The sequence below is a fragment of the Schistocerca serialis genome, chromosome 4 (genome assembly GCF_023864345.2).
Source record: "Schistocerca serialis cubense isolate TAMUIC-IGC-003099 chromosome 4, iqSchSeri2.2, whole genome shotgun sequence".
Lineage (NCBI taxonomy): Eukaryota > Metazoa > Arthropoda > Insecta > Orthoptera > Acrididae > Schistocerca > Schistocerca serialis.
In genome coordinates, this window is record NC_064641.1 from 33,910,793 (window position 1) to 33,933,255 (window position 22,463).

The following is a 22,463-nucleotide window of genomic DNA, read 5'->3' on the forward strand; positions in this document are numbered from 1 at the left end:
CTACTCTGAGATGAAGAGGTTAGCACAGGAAAGGAATTCGTGGCGGGCCGCATCAAACCAGTCAGTAGAAAAAAAAAAAACATATATATTTCGATAACATGATGTTATTAATATTATCTTAACCGCTTTAAACTTCACATTTGACGTCCTTTTCGCCATGTCATAAATCTATAAAAATGAAGTTGCTGACTGTGAGAATAATATTTCACTGACACTTCCAGTCAACTGCCTGTTTTTAAAACCAGCGCCGCTAAAGAAAGAAGATGGTGCATACTACATTTCACAGATGATGCAAATAGATTTTCAGATTTTGAATGTTGCACGAAATCTAGAGCTCCCAGCAGCAGGTACGGAAACAAGTATGGAGGCCTTTTGCGATTAAACTTCTGAGACATATTTTCCTGTGGTAAATGTGCGGATGAAAATTGAAGTTCGTCATTGTTGTGCGTTAGTATGTTGTTTGATTAGTTCTGTAAAAGTTATAGTAGTTTGGTTTTGTTTTAGTTGGGTTTGTTTTTTTAAAAAATAATACAATTATTAATTTAAAAGTTGCACGTGACAGCATATTTAAGGATTTATATCAGTCTGTTTTGCTGTCGGGCGTTAGCTACATTTTTTTTGTTAGATCCGTTTTTAGACTCTACGCGGTCTGCCATCTTACGTGAGAACGTCGCTGTTTGGTGACAGCAGAAGGGGTTCGTCCAAACAGGAATTAGGTTGGGGAATTTGAGGTGCTGTTTGCTGTGGCCCGAATACCGCCCATGGTAAGTTGAAAAGTCTAAGATACAAGGCGGAAATGTACAATAGCTAAACGAAGATTAAACTATAAACTGAATAGAAGGGGATGATATACGAATTATTATGTCTCGGTCGTCTGCTGAAGGGAGATTAACGTGTAATGTTTACAAGACGCACGCCTTGTGTATTAAGCGCATGTGTTTAGTACCAGTCAGAAAGGAAAATAATCTTCAGAGAGGTGAGGAAACCTGTATAAATACTGTCATGTGTAAAATGCATGCTCTACAAAACCCAGCATGGTTTGTATTATTCAACCATAGAATTGCATTTGGCATGGAGTATTGTTTACAGTACGATGATAGTTTCTCATTCATTCATTTTGGTAAATAATTTTTCATTAATAGACAATGAAATAAAAGCTATCATTCCGCGCTCACATAATTCTGCTTTCTACTGAAGAGTTTTAACTAAAAAGTAAAGCATGAAATTTCGTAAAACCAGTTTAAACCTGCTGCAGATTAACAGCTTGACTGTCAATTACCTTTTATAATTTGAATGTATCTGCTTATGTTAACATAACGCTAAGTAGGTCAGTGTCTGACAGATCTGACTTGATTTCTGTATATTACATTTCACAGCTTTCCTGGCTAGTTGTATCAGCCGAGTAGAATAACGCACCTTGTCGCATTTAGTCATGGCGACATTACATTTTAAGAAGAATAAGGTCAGTATAAGTTTATAAAAAGAGGGCGTGTTTTCATAAGCAAAACACTTGTTTTATAGAAACACTCGTGGTTAATCATTTTTCACGTTCTTCATGTAGTAATTATGTTTTCTGGAATCGTTCATATTTTCGTGGTGGTAATCATGAAATGTAATTTCCTGTAATTTAAAGGTACGTTTACATGAGTTCTTTGTGTATGGTAGTAATAGTAACAAGTGTAGGGGCACGTATTACATAACTCCCCTCTTACTTTTTAAATTTTGTAATATGAAAAATAACTAGCTGCACTGCCCAGTATAATTAACTCATCGTTTTTGTTTATATTTCTTAATGAATCTGGCTGTAGTAATATGTATGGTGTGGTTCCAGATATAGCCTTATTCCAAGATAAATGGTGAAACATTTTAGCCAGTTTTGCAGAAAGTGTCATTACTGAATACTGCCTGAGTGTTCTATTGGCAGAAAATGTTGAAAGGGGAGAGATTTGCATGCTACCGTTTAAAAATTGAGGTATGCATACACAGTAAACCTACATTTTGTTTTTGAAGAAGCAATTTGATGTTAAAGTATGCTAAATTATACAGTTGTTGCAGAAAATCACAGTATCTTTCATGTTCAGTATTTTGGAAACGGTGCTGCCTGGAGGCCATTGGCAGTCAATTTTCTGTAGCAGTCTGCTTATTTAGAAATCGATTGATTTCTGCATGTTATGCTACACATCTGTCTTTATTTCTACAAATGTATGTATACTGGAATTTGTAATGCAGTTGCAGAACAATTGCCTTATCAATAAAGGCAAAGTCTCCTTAACATACTACAGATTTGTTTTGAAATTGGATGCTAATCACATTCAAGCCACATTTCAATGGTATTGTTGTTTCTCTGATTGGAAGTTTACAACTCATTTAAGAACTCTATCTTACAATAACTAATTTATACCTGCTTTATTATGAATTTATTTGTATGAGGTCTTTGCAATGACCTAGAATGAAAGAAATGGTGTGATAAATTTCTCACGCCCCACCGTATCTTTTCCTGATGCCCACACCCATATTGTATGTACTTACTAATCTCATTTTCAGAATTTGTATACATTCCACATAATTGTACATCATGTAGTTATCAAGGCAAAGCAACTTTCTGCAATCCCATCATTGTTCGTTTATAATCATTTGTGACTTCTACTTCTGCAGTTCTTATGCTTCTGTTGGAATTTCACACTCTGCTTGTTCTTAGCTGCTACTAAGTCATTTTTTCCCCACCAGTGAATTTTTTTCACATTGTGTCACATTGTATCTCCCAAAGTATGCTATTTATTGGTTATATTGTAAAGCACATATAATTCTGAGTTACAGTGCTTTGCAGAGGATGTCAACTGGGATATTTTTTTTTTTTTCCCACTGCCATTTTACTTCTTCCTCCTTATCTGTATCCAGTTTTTCCCTATCCTTTGGCAAACCTCAGCTACAGTTTTTATTTCTGGTTTCTTTCCTAAAGTCTTCCTTTTCTGTGGTAGAGTTTAGAAGAATAATTTTATATCTAGATATTTGTAACTAATAAATAGTTTTAAAATGTAGTGATAACTAAATTTATAATGTGTAATTTTTAAAGTTGTTGCATGTGATATTACATGGTAGAATTTCATTCTTCCTAATGTATATGAAGAAATTACTGAAATATGCCATTTACATGCACCTGTGGCTTCACTAGAAACTTACTTTTTGTGTGATATGTTTTGTGGTCCAAAATTCATTTTAAACAGTTGCCATATTAAAATGATGGTATGAGAACCTATATTAGTGCATTATCATCACCTAAAAGCTATGAGTATTTGTCTCCTAGTAAGGATAGGTCCCCTGTTTTGTTTTTGTTCATTCTTTTCCTTTGTCTGCTTTGCATCTCTCATCTTGACTGCTGCTCTTTCCCACACCTTCAGTACATTAACGAATACAGTGCCTTGCCTTAGCATGAAATCTGTTATCTTAAAAAATCTTTGACAGATTAGTGGTGGGGTGCAGTATTACTGCCTTCAGTCAGCCTCACTTGGCAAGACTCTGTATGTATCTACGTAATGGCCAACACAGGGAACATGTGGCACTCAATGAGCCTGGCCGCTTCCACTTGACCACCTGAAATATTGGCCAAAAAGTTATTTAATTGAAGCATAAATGCACCTCTTTGTGAGACAAGATCAACTAACTAGTGTAGGTTCTAATACTTTTATTTTATTCCCTCAATTATTGAAAATCTTTGGTCTGAAACATGTTCACTGTAGGGAAAAAAAAGTATGTAGTAGACACACAGGTGTCTTAAGAGGTCGCAATAGGTGGGGTCCCACTCAACAGGAGGTTTGAGTGGCTTGCTCCTCCTTCCCAACTATCCATGACCTTCTCCTTTATCCTCACTGAGCTAATGGTTCCAAAATGTAGGTAATTATTTTCCCTGTTGTTAAATGTCTGTCAGTAGTACTTGGAATTTTGCATCCTGAAGGTAAGTACTGGTGTTATTTCATCTTCTAATTTTACAGAACGTGTAAGACTGCTTTAGTGGACTTAGATTATGAAAATAAACAAACTGTATTTCTGTGGTTTTTATCTGTAGTATCTTAGCCTTTTTCCTCATTACAGTCATCTGCAAGTCCTCCTGAAGGCTCTCCAGGCTCGTCTTCGCCGTCCTCCCCTGTCAATGCTAGTCATGGCTCTCAGCAAACTACTGCTGCTGCAAACAATGCTCCCAAGTATGGTACCCTTGTTCCAAATCGTATATTTGTTGGGGGCATCTCTGGCAATACAACTGAGAGTGAACTTGCTCAACTGTTTTCTGGTACGTAAAAAAATTCCTGCCTGTGTTTACAAATTGACATACTTTCATAGTTCTGTTTCATACTAAGGCACCACTGCATGTTTTCTGCAAGCTTTTCTTTGAAGTGCCTTCTACTGTTACATGTATTTTTGGAAGGAATGTATAAGATTTGACAACCAAACATGTAAGACAATTGGATGCCAGATGCAGACTTCAAAATGATTGTAGAATGTGCCATTACTGATTTGTAGCATGCAACAGTTACATCCAGATGCTGAGCTGTAGAATGCCAAAGTGAAAATACAGGGTCAGAAATACTGAAGGTATCTTCCATGGTCTAACAGTAGTGTTCATCCTACCATTCACTTGGAATAATGAGAGAGATCGTGATCAGGGTTGCTGAATCATATGAATAAATATGAATACTCTACATCAGTAGTGTGTTTTTCTACTTTCCTCATTTCAGTAGAATGGAAGCTTAAATAATTATTTAATGTCTGATCAGTTGAAGAAATACTTATGCTGTCCATTAATACAATACCAAGTTAGTAGGAATATAAGTAAAGCTTTGTTATAGGCAGCTAAACTGATCCCAGTACTGGTTAAAAACAAAAATTGAACAACCGAATTTTATAGAGAAGAAATTAAGGAAGAGTTGACTCCATGAAAAATTTGTACCTCACAGGAAAAGGTTAATGACATTGATAGTTTCATGGATGCTGATAAGTGTGACTACACCTACATCAATACTCTGCAGTTCACACTTATGTGCCTGGTGGAGGGTTCTTCAAACTACCTTCAGACTATATTTCTACCATTCCATTATTACCAGTGCACAGAAAAAATTAAAAACTTAAATCTTTCGAGCTCAGATTTTATTATTTTATTACAGTCATTTCCCTCTGTGTAGGTTGGCAACAATAAAATAATTCTACATTTCAAAGGAGAAAGTAGGTGATTGAAATTTCATGAAAAGATCTCACTGCAATGCAAACCACGTTTATTTAATGATTGCCGTCCCAATTTGCTTATCATGTCAGTGACACGTCTCCCCTATTTCATGATAATACAAAAAAGCTACTCTCCTCTGTACTTTATTCAATGTCGTCTGTCAATCCTATCTGGTAAGGATCCCATATCTCACACCAGTAATCTAGCAGAAGATGAACAAATGTAGCATAGGCAGTCTCTTTAGTAAACCTGTTTACATCTTGTAAGTATTCTCCCAGTGAAATACAGTTTATGGTTTGTATTTCCCACAACATTATCTGTGTGACTGTTCCAATTTGTCTTTTTGTAATTGTAATTCCTAGGTATTTAGTCGAATTGACAGTATTTAAATTTGTGTGATTTATCATGTAACCAAAATTTAATGGATTACTTTTAGTAATAATATGGAAGACCTCAAACTTTTCATTATTTAGGGCCAATTGCCACTTTTTGCACCATACAGACCTTGTTCCTAAGTCATTTTGTAGTAGGTTTTGATCCTATGAAGACTTTATAAGATGGTAAATGACATCATCATATGCAAAAATTGTTAGAGGACTGCTCACATTATCTCATAAATTGTTTGTTTAGATTAGGAACAGCAGAGGACCTATAAAAACACCTCCTTGGGGAATGCCGAATATCACTTTGAGTTTTGCTTGAAGATTTTCTGTCGATTACTATATACTGTGACAAGGATTGAAGTGGAGGAGAAAAATTATATATGTGACTGGATGAGGTGGAATTAGTGCGTGAAAACTGAGATAGAATGGAGAAAGAGTGGGGAGGGGTTTGTAGGATTGTGTGGCACCGGTAAGGTACGGGAGATTGACGCAGGGAGTGTGATTAGTTGGAAAGTGTAGGATTAAGTTATTTGTGGAAGTAATGTGGGACATAAGACGCTGCACAAACAATCAGCATAGTCTTGTATCCATCTTTTGTGTGCGGCCGGGATGTTGGATACAGTGTGCTCGTAAGTAGTGTGCAGTGCGGTTTGTAGGCGACAGGAGAAACACAGGAAAGAAGAGAAAGGAGGATGGACATTGAGTATAGTGATGCAAAAGAAAATAACAACAAAGGAAAACAGCGCTGGGTTAGGATCGAAGAAAAGCCGTCAGGCCACCAACCCTACCAATCAGTTATATCGTACGCAGATGGGTTTTAGATGGTTACAAAGCATCTTATTTGTTGTTATATGTAGAAAAAATTGTGACTTTCCCTTGTGATAGGATGTTAAACCCAAAAGTTTGCCTCCTCCCTTCCTTCTTTTTTCTTTGTAGTTGTACTTTCGATAGATGATATTTTACAGAAGAAGCAGAAATTGAAGATCATTTCAGAAATGAAAGGTCCTACCCCCCCCCCCCCCCCCCCCCCCCTTCTCATCACTTTTTATGCACAATGTGACACAGCTTCCATTGTGATTAGTAGATGGTGTGCAGTCCCAGACTTCATTAAACTCCTTCCTGTTTGGCACTAAAATGACCAGACCCAACTGTTGAACAGTAGTAGGGAATACAGAAATACTTTTTAGAATGTTGAGTTTCAGTGGACAGTTGGGTGAAGCTGTAGCAGTTAAATGGGCACATAGATAAAGCTGGATATGGCAAAAGACACTACGGATTGCTTATCATATATTGAATGACATTCAGAATTATCAAATACTTTGTGAAGATTTCCATTAGGCAAATCGAATCTATGTTACAATATCTTGAGAGCCTTTGAAATTAATGTACCTCCTCATGCTCCTCCTGGCATTACAATCCTGTGTGGGTTTTAGCCTCATCAAGTAGTTTCCTCCATTCTGCCCTCTCCAGTATGGTTCTCTGCCATCCTTGGACTCAGATATATTTTATATCTTCTTCCACATCATCTCTCCACCGTTTTTGTGGCCTTCCTCTCTGTCTTCTTCTGGTTGGCCTCCATTAAAAAATATTTTTTGTTGTTCTTCCAGTATCCACCCTGAGGACATGCCCAAGCCAGGCTGCTGTTCTACTTTTTATAATTCTTATGATGTCAGCTCCTTGTATGAGGTGGTCCAGCTCAGTATTTGTCCTAGATCTCCAGAAGCTGTTATTATCCTGAACTTCCCCATATATCATGCTCAGCACTCTACGTTCAAATATCGTGAGGTGCTGCTGCTGCTCATCAACACCCATTAGCATCAAAGATTTGCATCCATAGCTTACAACTGGTCTGATCATGACCTTATACAGTTGCAGCTTCAGCTGCCTATTTAATAACCTAGTGGCCAACAATTTCTTATACGTGTGGAAGCATGTATTACCACTTAGGATGTGCAGTTTTATTTCAGTAGATATGGAATATATGCTGTTAATATTAGAGCCCAAATAGTCAAAGTTCTACACATGTTCAAAATTGAAATAGTCTGCTGTATTATTTCCCTTCCTTGTGAAGTTAATGTACTTGGTCTTTGTTTCATTTATAGAAAGGCCTCTAGGTTCTGTGACTGCTTTCAGCTTGGATATTCTCCTCTCTAGTGATACACTTCTACTAATATGCGCATATCTGAGTCGACTTTGTGCCTATGTAACCAGATATCTGAAGCTTCCCGCATGGCTGTTTCAAGAGTCAGATTGAAAAGTATTGTTGAGAGTGCGTCCCATTCTGACTCCTTTACTAATGCTAAACCAATTGCTCAGTTCTCCATCCACTCACACTGCAACCTTGGAAGCAGCCAATGTTGCTTGAATAAATGAGACATACTTTGATGGTAAATGAAGCAGCAGCAAATCATTTAGCATTTGCGCTCTATCGAGACTATCAAAGGCCTGCTTGAAGTCTATGTAGAGGTTATGAAGCTCCATGTTACACTCATATGCCTTTTCAGGTATTTGCTTCAACACAAATATCTGGTCTGTTGTGACGTATTAAGCAAAAATCCACACTGATGCTCTATGGTGCTAATCTGTTGTAGATAATACTAGAGAAGATCTTGAAGGTTACATTTAGCCGGGTAATTTCTTGGTAATTTGAACAGCAGGTCTTGCCTCCTTTCTTGTCTATTGGTTGAATTACACCTAAGGTCCTTTCTTCTGTCATTCTTTCCTGATTCCATATCAACTTAATAAGTTTGTGGATCCACTTGTGAAGATAAGTTCCCATTTTTTAGCAGTTCTGCAGTTATTTTATCAGTTCCTGGTGCTTTGTATTTTTTAGACACTAAACTATCTTCCATACTTCCTCTAATGTTGGTTCCTCTATTTCTGGATCTGAGACATAATAGAGTGGCTGCTCATTCCTGATAGGATTGCCCTCCAAAATTCCCATGAAGTATCCTCTCCATTTATCCAGAACATTTTGTTTATTTGTCAGAACATTTCTCTCTTTGTCCTTACAAGCTTTTATTTTCGTTCTACGTTCTTGAGTTCCTTCTTCAGTTTTCTGGTAGTGGTGTTCCAACTCTATCTTTTCCTTCATGCCCTCCCTTTTTTTTCTTCTACACACTCTTGCTGCCTCTATTCGCTTTCCATTATATAATGACTGATTTGATCTAATATTCCACTGCAGGCATTTCAGCCTTGCTTCCTTCTTCTATTCCACTGCCTGTCTACATTCATCATCATATCAGTCTTCATTCCTCAGTCTCCTTGTTTCCCCAGTATTTCATGTGCTGTCATCCTAATGGCATCTTTAATAGATTTCCAACCTTTGTCAGTATCATCTCCACCATCTTTAGTTTGTAACTCATGCCTCAATCTGATGTGATACTCGTGAACAATAGACCTATCTTTCAGTTGTTCTGTATTCTATTTCTTTACCCTAGTACTACTTTGTTTGGCAGCCATGGTAAGTTTCTCATTTTGGCTCTTATTAGGTAATGATCCTTAGCATATCTTCTGCAACTCTATTCATTGCTCCTGTTTGCAGCATCATACACATGTTCCATGTTCCAAATTTAAGTACTGATAAATCCATATTCCTATTTACTAGTGCAGTTTGTCTTGGTAGGGGCAGTCCGGCATTCGTCGTAGAATTATTCACAATAATAGATTTTTTACATGGCTGGGGTATCAATCCTGTGCTCAACTCCCAACCTAGAGGACCAGGCTTTCATTTTGGGGTTAGCTCCCCTAGAGGGGTTGACGATCTAGCCCGTAGAGTCCCCCTACCCTATGGTGTGGGACACTTCATGTGGCTCCTCAGACGAGACCACTCCAGCTTGGATGACCCTGCGAGTAACTACGCTACCACTGGCACAACTCTTGGCCTCATCAAAGCATGCAAACCCTCCTGTCCGACACTGAAGGTGCCTACGATAAGGCGGTGTCCCCTGGGAGGGAATATACTTTTAAGTAACAGACCTCGTAGAGCTGCTTTCCGCTTTAAACTGCTATTAATCCTTCCAAGCTACTCAAGATTGTGTTCAATCCACATATTTATGTTGCCTTCGGGTAGACATATTGGTTTTCTCGTAAAAAGTGGCATGATTAAAATAAAATTTGTGAAATTACAGTTAGTTAAAAGATCATTTAGAATTTTTCGTATTGTTTGAGTTTAAAAAGCTACCCACACTTTGTTTTCATGTTAACTCCATTTCGTAAAAGTTTTTCTATTTTCGTTTCCTATCTTGGTTACAGTTCAGTATTATTTTATTTACATGTCATTGTTTTTCTAACCATTAGTGCTATAGAATTTCTTAATTGTATTGCAGTTTGATTCCATTGCGTATTTTATTGCAATTATCTCACAAAGTTGTGTGATCACAATTATTTTATCCCCAAAGTATCATAGTACAAACTGAAACTTGAATGTTTATAGCATTGTAGAATTAACACTGGACATGATGTAATAATGAGAATGAATTATGATTTTGAACGACTGTACTTGGCTAGAAGAAATGGAAATACCAAAAATTAGCTTTTGCCATGTTTCTCCAAAACACTTACGATACAATGGAAGAAATATCTACTTCTTTGTTTTGCAGGCCATTCTAAAGTGTGCAGCAGAGGTACTTAGTGCACCACTATAATTTCCCCCTCTCCTATTCCATTTGCAGACATTGTTGGGAGAAACAACTGTCAGTGATTCTCAGCTTGAGTTCAAATTTATCTGACTTTTCATGCCATGTTTGTATATGAGATGTTCTTAGGTGGAAGTAATGTGTCGTCGTTTATTAATGAACAGTTAACTTCTCCATGATCCAGTTTCTGTCGCTGCAGTCTTATGAGAATCTCTGTGACGCTCTCAAATTTACTAAATTGAACCATTTACCATACTCTGTCGTTGGTAGGATCCCAGGGTGATTAGCAATACTAGAGATATATAGTCCGTGAGACGAGTGATTGGTACAGACAGTTCCGGCGGGCAGACGGCGCTGTTGCCGAACGTGGCTCACAGCACGCGGCGCCCTGTCTGCTACATGCATTCTCTAGCAGCAGAAATAAAAGCGAGACAAAATACAAGTCGTATTGGTATGCGTGAATTTATTTAAAGTTGATGCTTGAAATATATTAACTCGAAAACTGATAAGAGCTATTTAGTACAAGTATCTAAGATGCTGAAACATAATAAAGTTATCTGTTAAACTTCACAACTGAAATGAAAACTATTTTGGCAAGTTGTTGAACATTAGCAATTTTGGTTTCCATTGTTAAGTATTAGCCTTATTAATTTGTTCTACTACAAGCTACAGAATAATTGGTCAGTGTATTAAGAGTTATAATCTGAAGAAAGTACTCACAAGATGATCTGGTTATAGATCGATAGCAAACTCCCTCCTTACATTCCTGAATACGTTGTAATTACTGTAATGGAAAAACACCACTCAGATCACTGTCAGAATCTGATTTGACATTGTCTTCCTCAGCACTACTCGAACTATCACTGCTCTCTCCCAGATGTATAATTAAATTTTCGATGCATTCTTCCACAACCCCTTTGGTTTTGGCCACCTCTCTGATGGCACTTGCAGTGCTGTTTACAATTTTAGCCCACGTCTCGCTCGTCACTTTGATAGCTGCTGGAAGGAGAGTTTCCACTTCAGAGATCGTGAATTTTTTATTGTTTGCAGCAATGTAATTTTTTATCTGCGCCCACACTCCTTCAATTGCATTGAAGTGACAGTGGTATGGATGAAGCTGAACGATTTCATGCCCATGCCTTTTAGCAATCTCGTCAATTACATATGTTGGAAATTGGGGTTTCTTTTGTGCCACAATTTCGAGCAGTTCCGCTTTCCTTAAATCTTCTCTGAAATCTACTTTTCGCCGTTTCAACCACTGAATGATATCGTCTTTTTTTTGTTGCCAAGGTTGGTGCCTTATCGTGAACAACGGAATGATAAGGTGCATTGTCCATAACAATCACTGATGGACTTGTCAGATTTGTCATAAGCGATGTTTCAAACCATTCTTGAAATACTACACTGTTCATTTCTTCATGGTAATCTCCCGTCTTTTTTGACCGAAACATTTTCAAGCAGTTTGGCACACAACCTTTCAATGTTCCTGCATGTAAGACAATAATACACCCTCCTTTGCCAACAGGCACTGCCATTGTCCCCTCGGGCGTTCCATCATTCCAGCCTCTACGTAAAGAATGGCTGGCATTGACCAAAGTTTCATCTAACCACACTATACTTCCGAATTCCACACCCATGATCCTGTGCAGAAATCTGCACCGCCATGCAACTACATCTGTCCTTTCCGTTAATATTTTGCATCCGTTAAACAGTGAATAGCTGAAGCCTATGTCCTTCAACACTGTACGCAATGAAAATTTGCTCCCTTTAAAAAGATCGTCTTTCTTAAGCGACACCTGTAATTTAGATAGAGTGGGATGTTCCCTTCTCTTATAATAGCTGTATATATGACGACGAATAGCGTCTTTCTGAAAATCGTCCAAAGCTGTCACCTGCTTATTTCTCGGTCGCTTCTTTCCTGGTGTGTGCAGTTTTGTTGTGCCACTCTCGTCATAATCTACACTATACTGTTCTTTCCCTATCTTTACAACAGTGTTCTTACTTATTTTCAATGCTGCTGCAGTTCTCTTCACAACCTGAACAACAGGAATTAAGGGCCCACCTTTGTCCTTTTCTTTCTCAAAGTAATCCCTCACAGAGCATACGAATTCACGGGCCTGGGTGTGTAGCTCACTTTTCTTCCTCCATTTCACTTCTTGTGTTGGGCTGGTACTACCCGCCGCACTAGACATTGTTTACAACGAAACATAAACAAAGAAACACTAAAAACAACAAAAACGAAATAAACTGTGAATTCAACTTCAGATGAACGACCGCACCGCCTGCACGCGAGACACTGGTAAGTTTCATAAGCGCACACGACTGGGTTTCAGAGCGGCAACGTGACCCTTGCTACCCGCTCAAAGTCAGGCCGTCATTGGCTGCCTGCCTGCGGTCGCTAGGCAACGGAAAGATGCTACCGAGCTGTCAATACCAAAGATTCGTCTCCCAGACTATAGTGGACAGATTATTCATGGCCCTAAACTTCAGTGGGTGAAATGGGTTTCCTTAGGATTCTGTCAGTGAATCTTTTATATGATTTTTGTGCAACAAATTCTGTGTGGATGTCTGCATGTCTTGATCTGTTACAGTTTCTAGTGATTGATCACCATTCCTGTAATTCAACATTAATGAATCTTCCCATCTGTGTGTGCACAATAATTAACACTGGAAAGTTCATGTCAGAGTAACAACACTGTTACGAGGAGGATTGATTGCTGCTTACCGCATAGAGGAGACTTGAGTTGCCGGCAGGCACAGTGAGAAGACTGCTATACATTCAAGCTTTCAGCCAAAAGGTCTTCTGCTGTAAAACACACACACACACACACACACACACACACACACACACACACACCACAGTGACCAGTGACTCTAGTCACTGTGCCCAAACTATGGACTGCATCTTCGCCTGAAGGGAGAAGCAATCTGGAGTTGGTGTTGGGGGTAAGGAGGAAGCATTGGGCAAGGAGAGGGAGGGATAATAGGGTGAGGGTGGGGGAAGGCCTAGTGCTGCAGCCAGGAGTAGGAGTGTGCAGGGACTTCGAGGAGACAGGGTAGTGTGACTCTTCAAGCTTTCCCAGCAGATGTGTAGTAAATAGTCTTCACAGGTTTGCTGTCAGATCATGTTGTGCAAATTCCACAATATTTCCTTGGGGGAACTGTCAGACATCTTCAGATGGTTCAACCTTGCTGGTGGCTAGGTACGAGTGACGGTATCCGCACGCCGCCACCCCGTTTCTAGAGCACGAGCGCGAAGAATGCACAGGCACAGAAATCACGCATGCGCAGTGATTTTCAGATAGACGGTGCTGTATTCGAACTACCTCAGCCTAAAATCGAAGAGTGGCTCTCCTGCACATGCGCTGTATGCTGGGTTTGCCAACAGTGCCGTCAGACATTACTCGCCAACGGCTGTACGCGACCAATGTTATGACGAGCCTGTTATTGAAGAATCTTGATTTTTGCATTGTGACTTAATAGCAACCAATGCAGGGTTCCAAGCTGTACTCAATTGAAATCCCACATCCTTGTTGATGACATTATGGGCTGTACGGATATGTATTGCTTCCTTAATGATGCAGTCCCGGAAAGATGATGCTGGGGATAAAACTTCCATCTTTTCATAAATCATACAATGTCCTGTATTCAGACAGTGTTCCAGAATTGCCGACTTTCTTGGTTGACGAAGGTGTATATGAAGCTGATGTTCATCGCGATGTTCTTGTACTGTGTGGCATGTCTGGCCTATATATGCTGCCCCACATTGACAAGGAATCTTGTACACACCGTATTTCCTCAGGCCAAGGTCACCCTTAAATTAACCCAACCGGTTTCTCGGTTTTGAAGATGGTTGAAAAACACATTTAATTCCACATCTTCCGAAGACTCTTCAGATTCTTGACGACATGGCACCAAAAGGCCAAAGTGGTGGGTGTCTTCGTATCTTCATTCTGCTCCATAGATTGAACTCACCTGGGCCTGAATGCATTATGTATCTGTCTTTCAGAATAACCATTTTGTCAGAATACTGTCATCAAATGTTTCACTCGACAGGCTTTCAGGGTCAGATACCACATGTGTTCTATGAACTAACAATACGTAATGCACTACCGCATTGTGCAGGATGATGGCAGCTTGTGGCCTGCAGATATAGATCTGTATGCGTTGGCTTGTGGAATTTGCACAATGTGATCTGGCAGCAAACCTGTGAAGACATTTATGAGACACGATAGTGTTACCACGTGCAGTTAGGCCCGTCCGCAATTCAGTGTCTTCTCTATATGGTGAGTAGCAGGCTATCCTTCCCATAATGTTGTTGTTGTTCCATCCTTCACTTTCCATTATTTGATTTTCCCTAATGGCTTTTCTTCCACCCCACAATCCAGCGCTGTTTTCATTTGGTGATATTCTCTAACACATTACTTTACTCAGTATCTGCCCTTTCCTCTCTCTTCTTTCCTGTATTTTACTTGTGATCTTCCAAATTGCAAATGCTTTGACTTACTAACCACACTGTTTCAACAATATTGTCAGCACATAACTCAAGGCTGCTTGAATCAAATTGTATTTAGTAATGGCTCACAAGGAGTCACAAATCATAATGCATTTGTAGTGGGTGAGAGGAAAGTGTCCACGTTTTATATTCATAAAGACTTAGAAGGGCTTGCTGGAACCTTAGTCTATTAAGCAGTTACGACCCTCCAACGGTCACGTGGTTCTTTCATGAATTTGTGTGTGGTGCACACAGTCCATGGGCTATTGCAACCCATTCTTGTTTCCGCGGCTGCATTTCTCTCTCTGTGCCCCTGCCTCCCATCCTCGCTCCTTCCCCACTGCCCTCTCCCTCCTCTACATTGGTGTTCTAATTTATGTTGACCTGGCTATCCACCTGGTTCCCTGTATTGCTTGCGGTTTTGTTCCTCCTGTCTGTTTTCTTCTATCCTTTTTGGCATTTTGGTCCCCGTGTGGGGTTTGAATCACCACTTCTAAATTTTCTGTCTTTAGTGTGAACCATTTGGGGAAAGATTCCCTCCCTAGTATCTACCTTCCCCTCTTCCTTCCCTACTGTAGCCCCCCTCCACCCTGCTAAGTCACCAACACGTGTAGCCAGTCCATGTGGTGGGGCTGTTATGTACCCACCTGGCTGAGGCCCCTGACAACACAGGGATCACATTACTGATACCTGAGCTGTTCCCTCCCCATGTATGCCAAGGAATGGGTACTTTTCTTCCTGGAACATTGAAACTCTCGGCAATGGCCACCGTGCCAGGTGGGCCTTGCTGCAGGCGTCCATGGGAGAGCCTGTGATCATAGTGGGTGGTATCAGTGCTTATGCTTGGTGCATGCAAAAATCTGACCATTTTCAAACGGCTGTGTCTCTGAGTGGTAAATGCTCATTGAATGCTGCTTCGTATGACACTACAGCCTTCCCTTCCCTGGCTACCCTATGGAAGGAGGGCCAGACTTGCCATCTGGGGCTGGAACCCTTTCCCCACTGCCCAGTCTGTACTAGGACAGATGGGGACACATTCACTGCCACAAAGCCATTGTTTTTGGTGGAGGATATCAAGGACAAGTTTGGTGACGTGGCATCTCTGTGAGATGTCAGGCTCCCTCTTGATCAGAGCTGCTTCTGCTGCCCAGTCTGCAGTGCTTTGTGCTTGTGATCATCTTGGCAATGTTAAACAGTCTATTACCCCTCACTAGTCTTTGAACATGGTCCAGGGAGTGATTTTTCATAGGGACCTCATGATGGACTTCAGGCTAATCTGTAGTGGAGTGGCGTTTATTTTGTTAGACAGGTGCAGAAGGTCATAAAGACAACAGCACAGATATTGGCACCTTCATTCTGGCGTTGGAAGGAGATATTCTCCCAGAGAAGGTAAACGTTACATGCTATACATGTGATATGACGCTGTACGTCCCTTCACCCACGAGGTGCTTTCAGTGCTTGCGTTTCGGGTATATATCTTCCATCTATATGACGGATCCTCTGTTTGATGACTGTGGACACAAACTCCATGAGGGACACCCCTGTGTTCCACCTCCTGTGTGTCTATTGTCCTGACAGCCTCTCTCCTCACTCACCAGATTGCCCAGCTTACAAGAGAGAAAAGAAGATCCAAGAGTACACGTCCCTGGATTGCCTATATTGTGCTGAGGCTCGCCAAAAATATGATAGATTCAATCCAGTGTCACTTTCTTCAACTTTTGCCTTCGTTACAACCTTTCACCTTCCTACCTCATCCTAGCCCCGTCCCCCCTTCCCCTATCCTTCCCTTAGGTTCCCACGACCTCCCTTCTGGGTGCCACTCTCCGTCCTCGGCTGAAGAACTGCCCCCTTTCTTTGGCAGCTGCTGGTGATGGGGCTCCTCCCCTCCACCCTGCCCCCTCGCCCCCACTCGCTACATCATAATCCAGTGGAATAGCAATGGATATTGTCACCTACTGGAAATTCACCACCTTCTTGCCCGTTATTCTGTCTTTTGTCTTGCTCTTCAAGAAACACACTTCTATGATGACAACTCTACAATGTTTCATGGTTATCAGACGTTATGGTGTAACCATGCCAGCCCTGGCATAACATACGGAGGGGTCTGCACTTTGGTTCGCACTGATGTCATAAGTGACTGGATCCCCCTTCGTACCGACCTGGAAGCAGTAGTGGTTAGAGTGAAGACACTAGCGATCACTGTCTGCAATGTCTACCTCCCTCCATCTAGGGTGCTTCCTTACATTGAACTGTCTATTTTAATACAGAAAACCTCCACTGAATGGGAATTCTTGCAGGTTCTTACCTCTTCATTAACATGGGCCCAGGCCCGGATTCCATCCACAATCTCCCCCTGCGGGTCCGGGGGTTAGAATAGGCCCGAGCTATTCATGCCTGTCGTACGAGGCGACTAAAAGGAGTTTAACACGTTCCAGCCTTTATGTGATGGTCCCCTGTAGTGTTTTACCTCTGTTCTTCAAAATTTTCCCGAAGAGCGAGCCAGTTGGGGAAGGGCGCCTTAAGAGGTGCATCATGTCAATTGTGCATTGAGATCTTTAGCCCACTTTCTTGTCGCAATGCAGTCCTTCCCATTCTCCATCTCTTGGGCAAGGACACCTTCCTGGGTGCATTTTCCACCACCCACCATTCACTATGCAGTTTGATTTCTGCGTCAACGATGATCATGGACTTCTTTGCACCTGATATCCAGCACGGTAGCCAGTCCATTGTAGTGTGGCCCCCCATGTACCCTGTTGGTTGTAGTCCCCCTGACCACACAGGGATCGCTTTGCTGATGCCTGCGCCGTTAACACCCACGTATGCCAAGGGGTAGATGCCCATCCCCGTGGGGCATCGGGACTCCCGCAATGGCCATCCTGCCAGGTGGCCTTTGCTGCGGCTGGTTGGCACCTGTGGGGAGGCCCCCTGGTCGGAGTGGGTGCCATCTGGGCGGATGACACGCGATGAAGCGTAGTGAAACACCAGCAGTCTCTAAGTGATCACGAGCTCAATTCAATGCACAGAAGTAAGACCCCAAAACGTTCCCCTCCCTGGCCGCACCATGGGAGGAACGTCAGGCTAAGAATGGCAGCGGATGTTATTCGCCCCAGTACCTTGTATGTTCGAGAGCTGTTGGGGAATCTTTCATGATGCTGAAGCCTCAGTTTTTTTGTTGCAAATTTAGAGGACAAGTTCGGGGCGGTGGAGGGCTTGTCCAAAATGATCTGGGTCTCTCCTGATAAAAACAGCATCCTCTGCCCAGTCACAGGAGTTACTCGCTTGTGACAAGCTGGGGGATGTTTCTGTAACCATCACGCCCCATAAGAGCTTAAATATGGTCCATGGTATCATATGTCACAGAGACCTTCTTTTGCAGTCCAACAACAAGCTGTGCACCAATTTAGAGCGGTGAGGTGTATATTTTGTTGGGCGTATCCACCGGGTTCTGAAGGATAATCAGGTTGCCACCAGTGCCTTCATCTTGGCCTGTGAGGGCGATGCATTGCCCAAGAAGGTCAAGGTGATGGTCTACTGGAGTGATGTAAAGCCCTATATCCCTCTCCAAATGCGGTACTTCAAGTGCTGGAAGTTCGGCAATATGTCTTCCCACTGTACGTCCAGCATCACATGCCAACATTGCTGATGCCCATCACGTCCCAATACTCCATGTGCCCGCTTCCCATCTGTGTCAACTGCAGAGAGCACCATTCACCCTGCTCACCTGACGGCAGAATTCTCCAGTAAGGAAGGAAAATCATGGAGTACAAGACCCTGTACAGACTGACCTACACTGAGGCTAAGAGAAATTTTGAATGCCTGTGTCCTGTGCGTATGACATTGTCTTACACTGCTGCTACTACATTTCTGGCACCATCAGCTCCGCCAACCCAGGTCACCTCTCAAAGCCGGAAGACTTCAGCTGTCCCCTTGATGGTGGGGGGGGCATTTCCCTCCCTGTTACTCCTGCACCACCTACTTCAGGGGCAACACCACCTCAACCATCGGGGACATCCATCCCCACTTCTAAGCCGGAGAAGTGTAAGCTGAAGAGCCCAAAAGCAGCTGGTCGTAGGGCTTCATGCTCTTCCTCAGTCGCGGAGACTGAGCCAGTGAAGTCCTCCCAGCCAAGGAAACCCAAGGAGCAGTGAAAGAAGTCCAAAAAGAAAACCACTAAGACCAAGGAAATAGTGGTGGCACCCACACCACCGCTACCTACAAGCTCTGCGGCTGAGGATAGGGTGGAGATTTTGGTGACTGCTGAGGACCTAGATCTCGCCAAACCCTCAGACACCATGGATACAGATTGCTCAGGCAATAAATCGGTGGCAGCAGGTGACTGCGAGGCGTAAAATGCCTCATTGAATGTTCCATGCCTTCCCAGTCTGACGATATCAACCTCCAGTGGAATTGCAGTTGTTTTCTCCACTGCCTGGCTGAGCTATGGCAACTGTTAAGCTTCACATCTGCTATCTGCGTTGCATTCCAGGAAACCTGGTTCACAGCAATGCCGACCCGTGCCCTCAGAGGCTATGAGGGGTATTACAGGAACCGTAGTGACTATAATTGAGTGTCGGGTGGAGTTTGTGTTAATGTCCTAAACTCGGTCTGTAGTGAACATGTGGCCCTTCAATCCCCACTTGATGCTGTGGCTGTCAGAATAAGGACGACACAGGAAATAACTGTCTGCAATGTATATTTTCCTCCAGATGGTGCAGTACCCCTGAATGTATTAGCTGCACTGATTGATCAACTCCATAAACCTTTCCTACTTCTGGGAGGTTTTAATGACCATAACATAACCCCATGTGGGGTAGTACTGTGCTTAGTGGCCAAAGCAGGGACGTCGAAACTTTACTTTCGCAATTCGACCTATGCCTCTTAAATACTGGGGCCGCCACACGTTTCAGTGTGGCTCGTGGTAGTTACTCGGCCATTGATTTGTCAATTTGTAGCCCAAGACATCTCCCATCTATCCACTGGAGAGCACATGACAACTTGTGTGGTAGTGACCATTTCCCCATCTTCCTGTCACTGCCCAACGTCAGGTGCATGGACGGCTGCCCTTATGGGCTTTGAACAAGGGGGACTGTGGAACTTTCACCTCTGCTGTCACCACTGAATCTCCCCCACAGGGTATCGATGTGAGGTTGAGCAGGTGACTAGCACAATTGTTTTTGGGGCAGAAAACACGATCCCTCGCTCTTTAGGGTGCCCAAGATGTAAGGCAGTCCCTTGGTGGTCGCCGGTAGTCGCTGAAGCAATTGAGGAGTGTCGGCGAGCTCTACAGTGGCATAAGCGGCACCCTTCCCTGGAACTCCTCATAGCCTTTAAACGGCTCTGTGCCCGTGTTCTCTACCTTATTAAACAACGGAAGAAAGAGTGTTGGGAGAGATACATCTCCACCATTGGGTGCCACACAGCACCTTCCCAAGTCTGGGCAAAGATCAGACCTCTTTCCGGGTACCAGGTCCCAACAGCTGGCCCCCGTGTTACCATAAATGGTGAGTTACGTATCGACTCAAAACACGATTGCCGAGCACTTTGCCTGAGCCTCTGCGTCGGAGAGTTACCTCCCACTCCCCCCTCCTCCATCTTTTTTGCACACTCAAACGGAGGCTGGAAGGGAACATCCTCTCATTCACTACACACTGCAGTGAATCCTATAGTGCCCCATTTACAGAGTGGGAGCTCTTCAGTGCCCTTGCACATTGCCCCGACACAGCTCCTGGGCCTGATCGCATCCACAGCCAGATGATCAAACATTTCTCATCTGACTACAAGCGAGATTGTCTCATCATCTTCAACCGGATCTGGTGTGATGGCATTTTTCCATCGCAATGGTGGGAGAGCATCATCATTCCAGTGCTCAAACCCGCTAAAAACCTGCTTGATGTGGATTGCTATTGGCCCATCAGCCTCACCAACGTTCTTTGTCAGCTTCTGGAACATATGGTATTCCGGCAGTTTGGTTGGGTTCTGGAGTCATGTGGCTTGCCCAAGGTCACTCTACCATTCATAATCTTGTGTCCATGGAGTATGCCATCCAAACAGCATTTTCCAGGTGGTAACACCTGATTGCCGTCTGTTTTGACTTAACGTAAAGCATACGACATGACTTGGTGACATCATAGCATTGCCACATTGCATGAGTGGGGTCTCTGGGGACCACTCCCGATTTTTATCCAAAACTTCCTGTTGCTCCGTACTTTCCATGTCCAAGTTGGTGACTCCCATAGTCCCATCCATATCCAGGAGAATGGAGTTCCGCAGGGCTCTGTATTGAGTGTCTATTTTTATTGGCCAGTAACGGTCTAGCAGCAGCTGTCGGGGCCTTCGTCTCACCTTCTCTGTATGCAGACGACTTCTGCATTTCATACTGCTGCTCCAGTACTGTTGTTGCTGAGCAGCGCCTCCAGGGAGCCATCCTCAAGGTGCGGTCATGGGCTCTTGCCAACGGCTTTGTTTTCAGCCGCAGAGTCGTGTGTCATGCACTTCTGTTGGCGTCGTACCATTCATCTGGAACATCCACTTCACCTTAATGATGATCCACTGACTGTAGTGGAGACATATTATTTCCTAGGACTGGTTTTCATCACTCGATTGACTTGGCTCCCTCATCTTTGTCAGCTTAAGCAGAAGTGCTGGCAGCACCTCAATGCCCTCCGTTGCGTGAGCAACACCAATTGGGGTTAAGATCGCTGTATGCTGCTGTAGCTGTACAGAGCGCTTGTCCAATCCCGAATTGACTATGGGAGTGTGGTATACAGTTTGGCAGCACCTTCAGCATTGCATTTTTTCGACCCTGTGCACCACTGTGGGGTTTGATTAGCGACAGGAACTTTTAGGATGAGTCTGTTGACCAGCGAACTGGTGGAGGCTGGTGTCCCTTCACTGCAGATCAGACGTGTGCAACTGCTCGCCAATTACGCAGCACACATTCATAGTTCCCCTGAGCATCCGAATTACCGTCTCCCTTTCCCGCCCACTGCATTCCATGTCCGGCATCAGTGGCCCAGATTGGGGCTAATGATTGCGGTTCGCGTGCAGTCCGTTCTTTCCGAACTGGGTTCCTTACCTTTACCCCCTCTACTTGCGGTCCGTTCACGTATGCCTCCATGGTGTACACCTTGGCCGCAGCTTTGTCTGGACCTTTTGCATGGCCCTAAGGACTCCGTTTACCCTGCTGCTCTCCACTGTCACTTCCTCTCGATTCTTGACGTGTTCCAGGGCTGTGAAGTGGTTTACTCCGATGGCTGATAGTCACTTAGGCTTCGCATATGTTCATGGAGGACATATTGAGCTACACTCTATGTCAGTTGGCTCCAGTGTATTCACTGCGGATCTGGTGGCCGTATCTCGTGCTCTTGAGTATGTCCGCTTATGCCCTGGTGAGTCATTTCTCCTGTGTGCTGACTCATTGAGCAGCCTACAAGCTATCAACAAGTGCTACCATCGCCACCCTCCGGTAGCGTCCATTCAGGAGTCCTTCTATGGCCAGGGACAGTCCCGTCATTCTGTGGTGTTTGTGTGGACCCCAGGACACGTCGAAAACCCCAGCAACGAACTTGCCGACAGGCTGGCCAAACAGGCGGCTCGGAAACTGCTTCCGGAGATAGGCATCTCCGGAGCTGATCTGTGTTCTGTCTTACACTCAGGGTTTTCCAGCTTTGGGAGATGGAATGGCATAACAGCATGCACGACAAACTGCATGCCATTAAGGAGACTATGAATGT

General features: G+C 42.9%; 1 protein-coding gene across 5 annotated transcripts in view; it reads left to right on the forward strand.

Annotated features, from left to right (window-relative positions):
* The first annotated feature begins 362 nt into the window (after nucleotides 1–362).
* Nucleotides 363–22,463, forward strand: part of LOC126473785 (atrophin-1) — a 192,923-nt gene continuing 170,822 nt past the window's right edge. For 2 of the 5 annotated variants that reach the window (XM_050101054.1, XM_050101055.1), the window contains exons 1-3: nucleotides 1,377–1,462; nucleotides 1,832–1,972; nucleotides 4,090–4,285. In XM_050101054.1, coding sequence (XP_049957011.1) covers nucleotides 1,928–1,972; nucleotides 4,090–4,285 — 241 coding nt within the window. In that variant the 5' untranslated portion in view covers nucleotides 1,377–1,462; nucleotides 1,832–1,927. Of the gene's footprint in view, nucleotides 448–555; nucleotides 765–1,376; nucleotides 1,463–1,831; nucleotides 1,973–4,089; nucleotides 4,286–22,463 lie in introns of those variants that run through there. The other 3 variants (XM_050101057.1, XM_050101056.1, XM_050101058.1) reach the window with 3 other exon arrangements.